This window comes from Grammomys surdaster, unplaced genomic scaffold (genome assembly GCF_004785775.1).
Source record: "Grammomys surdaster isolate TR1022 unplaced genomic scaffold, NIH_TR_1.0 122148, whole genome shotgun sequence".
NCBI lineage: Eukaryota > Metazoa > Chordata > Mammalia > Rodentia > Muridae > Grammomys > Grammomys surdaster.
Window position 1 is genome coordinate 11,565 of NW_021617719.1, and position 4,307 is coordinate 15,871.

At 40.9% G+C, this 4,307-nt stretch overlaps 1 protein-coding gene across 1 annotated transcript; it reads left to right on the top strand.

Annotated features, from left to right (window-relative positions):
- The first annotated feature begins 200 nt into the window (after positions 1-200).
- LOC114636111 (vomeronasal type-1 receptor 54-like) lies at positions 201-1,149 on the top strand. Its single transcript, XM_028784390.1, is given in 2 exon segments — positions 201-752; positions 754-1,149. Coding segments are annotated over 2 exon segments (948 nt in total).
- The last annotated feature ends 3,158 nt before the right edge of the window (positions 1,150-4,307 follow it).

The window sequence follows — 4,307 nt, forward strand, 5'->3', positions numbered from 1 at the left end:
GAGAGTGGGTGTGGCTTCTAGCCACCTTGAGGTGGAGGCGATAGTAAGTGGAATAAGGCTGAACTGAAGAAAACCAACATGTCATCCTGAGAGTAGGAAGCTGACATTGTCTGAAGTTGATGAGCGAGGCTACATCTGGGGTAAGCAATCTTCGTGCTGTTCTCCCTGCACAGTTCCCACCTGCTTCTTTCAGCCTTAAAATGAATAACATCAATAGACTGTCCCATAACACTAAGATAAGAAACACTATTTATTCTGGAGCTGGCATTGGGATCTCAGGCAACAGCTTCCTTCTTCTCTTCTACATCCTCAAGTTCATTCGTGGGCACAGGTCCAGACTCACTGACCTGCCCATTGGTCTCTTGTCCCTAATCCACCTGCTGATTCTGATAGTCGTGAGTTTAGTAGCTACAGACATTTTTATGTCATGGAGGAGATGGGATGACACCACATGCAAGTTTGTTATGTCCTTATACAGGTGTTTAAGGAGCCTCTCTCTTTTTGCCACCAGCCTGCTCAGTATCCTCCAGGCTGTCACGCTGAGTCCCAGAAGCTCATGCCTAGCAAAGTTCAAGCACAAATCTCCACACCACATGCTAGGTTGCCTTCTTCTCCTGAGTGTCTTCTATACATTAATTAGCAGTCCCCTTATAACATACATAACTGCAAAGCCTAATTTGACCTCACCTAGCTTTACATATATCACAGCATCTTGCTCTCTGGCACCCATGAGTTACTCTGTCCATCATACATTTTTTTATACTGTTGACCTCCAGGGATGTCATCTTTGTAGGTCTCATGCTCTTCTCCAGTGGGTTCATGGTGACTTTCCTAGGCAGACATAGGAAACAGTCTCAGTTTCTCCACAGTACCAGCCTTTCCCTCAAATGATCTGTGGAACAAAGAGCCATGAGGACCATTCTGTGCCTCATGAGCTTCTTTGTGCTGATGTACACCTTGGACAGCATCGTCTCTCTCCTAAGAAGTAATGATGATGGTCAGATTTTGTCTTGTGTCCACATTCTCACAACCCATGGCTATGCCACAGTCAGTCCTTTTTTGATCCTCAGTACTGAAAAACATAAAATTACCATTTTCAAATCTACATTTGGAAGGATGGTAAGCATCATATTAGACAGGGACAGATAAGTTCCTTTAAAACGAGCCAAGGCACTGGCATTAGACTTATGCATTGTAGAGCACTTTGTATGAGCTTCAGTGGAAAAACAGAGTTGTCTTTTTGTTGTTGCTAAACCTATTTATTGTCAAATGTGTGATGGTATACATAAAAGAAAGACCACATGTACAGATACATAAGTGTTCTGTACTTCCCACTGTATATTTTGGGGAAATGTAAAACAACTATTTCTTGTCATGGCCTGGATTATCCACTGCAATTTATGACAACTTGTGGTAGTCTTCATTTATTCAATTTTCTCAGTTAACTCTGCTTTTGCCAAGGTATGTATGTAAACACTTATTAATATAATTATCAAATAACAAGAAAATCTGATATCCTCCCCCCCTCACACACACACACACTACAGAGAGAAATACAGAGATGGAGAGAGAGAAACAGAGAGGGAGACAGACAGACAGACAGACAGACAGACAGACAGAAACTTGAGCCTATGGATAAAGTAGTTCTAAGGATGGATAAACAAAGTGTAGGCCCCCTACACTAGACTGTTATTCAGCTTTTAAAAAGAAGAGGATTCTGCACATGGTACCACATGCATGAGCATGAAGCTGCCGTGCTGACTGACGTGAGAGTCATGAAGAATGGGGTCTGTGTAGATGACTTGGAACATGAAGAGCTTAGAGGCTAAGGCAGAAAGCACATTCATGTCCTTCTGGTCCAGGCCAGAGCACTGAGTAGATCTAAGGCAGCAGCTCTACACTCAATCTCACAAAACTCAGAGGAAGAATGCCTCCCACGAGCTCTAGCCTGGGCAGTATCTGAGGTAAAGAGACAGCAACATCTGCCACAAACAAGGAGTAACTGGGATCCACTGGGACCCAAGAATTCACTCCTGGCTGGGAGTACTGGTTTCTTCTGATCTGGACCCAAGCACTGAGCAGATCTTGGGCCCCAGCTCTAACCACAGTAGTAACACCTACCCTACAAAGTTCTGAAACAACCAAGATAAAAGGAAAGACAGGTTCCAGTAAGAGACAGGGCAGGTAGCACTAAGGTGATCCAGATGGCAAAAGGCAAGCACAAGAACATAAGCATCAGCAACCCAGGGTACTTAGCATCATTAGAACCTAGTTCTCCCACACTAGAAAGTTCTGAAGTCCCCATATCACCAGGAAAGCAAGATTCAGATTTAAAATCACTTCTAATGATGATGATAGAGTACTTTATGAAGAACATAAATAACACTCTCAAGGAATTTGAGAACACAGGTAAATAGGTAGGAGCCCTTAAAGAGGAAACACAAAAAATCCCTTAAAGAATTACAAGAGAACACAACCAACAGGTGACGAAATTGAACAAAACCATCTAGGACACAAAAATGGAAGTAGAAACAATAAAGAAATCACAAAAGAAGACTTCCTTGGAGATAGAAAACCTAGCAAAAAAAATCAGGAGACATAGATGCAAGCATCACCAACAGAGTACAAGGGATAGAAGAGAGAATCCCAAGTGCAGAAGATACCATAGAAAATATTGACACAACTGTCAAAGAAAATGGAAAATGCAAAAAGTTCTTAGCACAAAACATCCAGGAAATCCAGGACACTATGAGAAGACCAAATCTAAGGATAATAGGTATAGATGAGAGTGAAGATTCCCAAATTAAAGGGCCAATAAATATCTCCAACAAAAATATAGAAGAAAACTTCCCTAACCTAAAGAACGAGATGCCCATAAACATACAAGAAGTCTACATACTGCCAAATAGTCTAGACCAGAAAAGAAATACCTCCCATCACATAATAATCAAAACACCAAACGCACAAAACAAAGAAAGAATATTAAATGCAGTAAGGGAAAAAAGCCAAGTAATATATAAAGGCAGATCTATCAGAATTACACCAGACTTCTCACCAGATACTATAAAAGCAAGAAGATCCTGGACAGATGTCATACAGACTCTAAGAGAACACAAATGCCAGCCCAGGCTACTATACCCAGCAAAACTCTCAATTATCATAGATGGAGAAACCAAGATATTCCATGACAAAACCAAATTTATACAATATCTTTCCACAAACCCAGCATTACAAAGGGTAATAGAGGGAAAGCTCCAATACAAGGAGGGAAATTATACCCTAGAAAGAGCAAGAAAATAATCCTTTTCCAACAAATCCAAAAGAAGATAGCCACACAAAGATAATTCTACATCTAATAACAAAAGTAACAGGAAGCAACAATCACTGTTCCTTAATATCTCTTAACATCAATGGACTCAATTCCCCAATAAAAAGACATAGACTAACAGACTGGATACGTAAACAATACCGAGCATTTTGCTGCATACAGGAAAGCCACCTCAGTGACAAAGACAGACACTACCTTAGAGTAAAAGTCTGGAAAACAATTTTTCAAGCACATGATCTCCAGCCTGAGACCACAAAGGGAAGGACTCATGCCTCCACCTGTACAGGTAGTTGAGGGTGGCCTTGTCAGGCATCAGTGGAAGTGGAGGGCCTTGGTGCCTGAAAGTTTGGATTCCCTAGTGTTTCAGAATTGGAGAGCAGGGAGGCAGGAATGAGAGGATGGTGGGAGCACACCCTCATAGAAACTCCCAGAATTATATGGATTAGACATGACAGAGGCAGGCTGCCAGAAGACTAGATTCCAGAGTTCAAACAAAAAATTATCTTGATACTAAAATTTGTTTTGAGAATTGCATATTCCAGAATACACAGCCTTGGTGTATCTATTCATCAAGCAAGCTGAGCAGACCTGTTTGAACCTCTGATGTCCTGGAATTTCAGCTGGATGCAGTGGAGACACAGACGTCAGAGGCTTATCAATTTACTCTTCCCCATGCCCCTCTTCTAATATCTCAATGCCCATAATCAGCTTGAAGAAGTTAATGAAGAGGTGGCACCCCTATTCCCTGGGCTTGAGGACTGAGGTGGTTAATATTGGGCTGTCTTTCGAGGGAAAAGTAGTGGTTTTGTTGGAACAGGGAGGAATAACTAGGATTTATTGCATAGCCATAACCTATAGATAGAAATCTGTATAATTATTATTAAGCTGAAATTATAATTTCTTAAATGATACAAAATTTACTTTGATTTCAAATTTAAGGTTTTCATTGGTACAAGTTTCTTTTTTTTTTTTTTTTTTT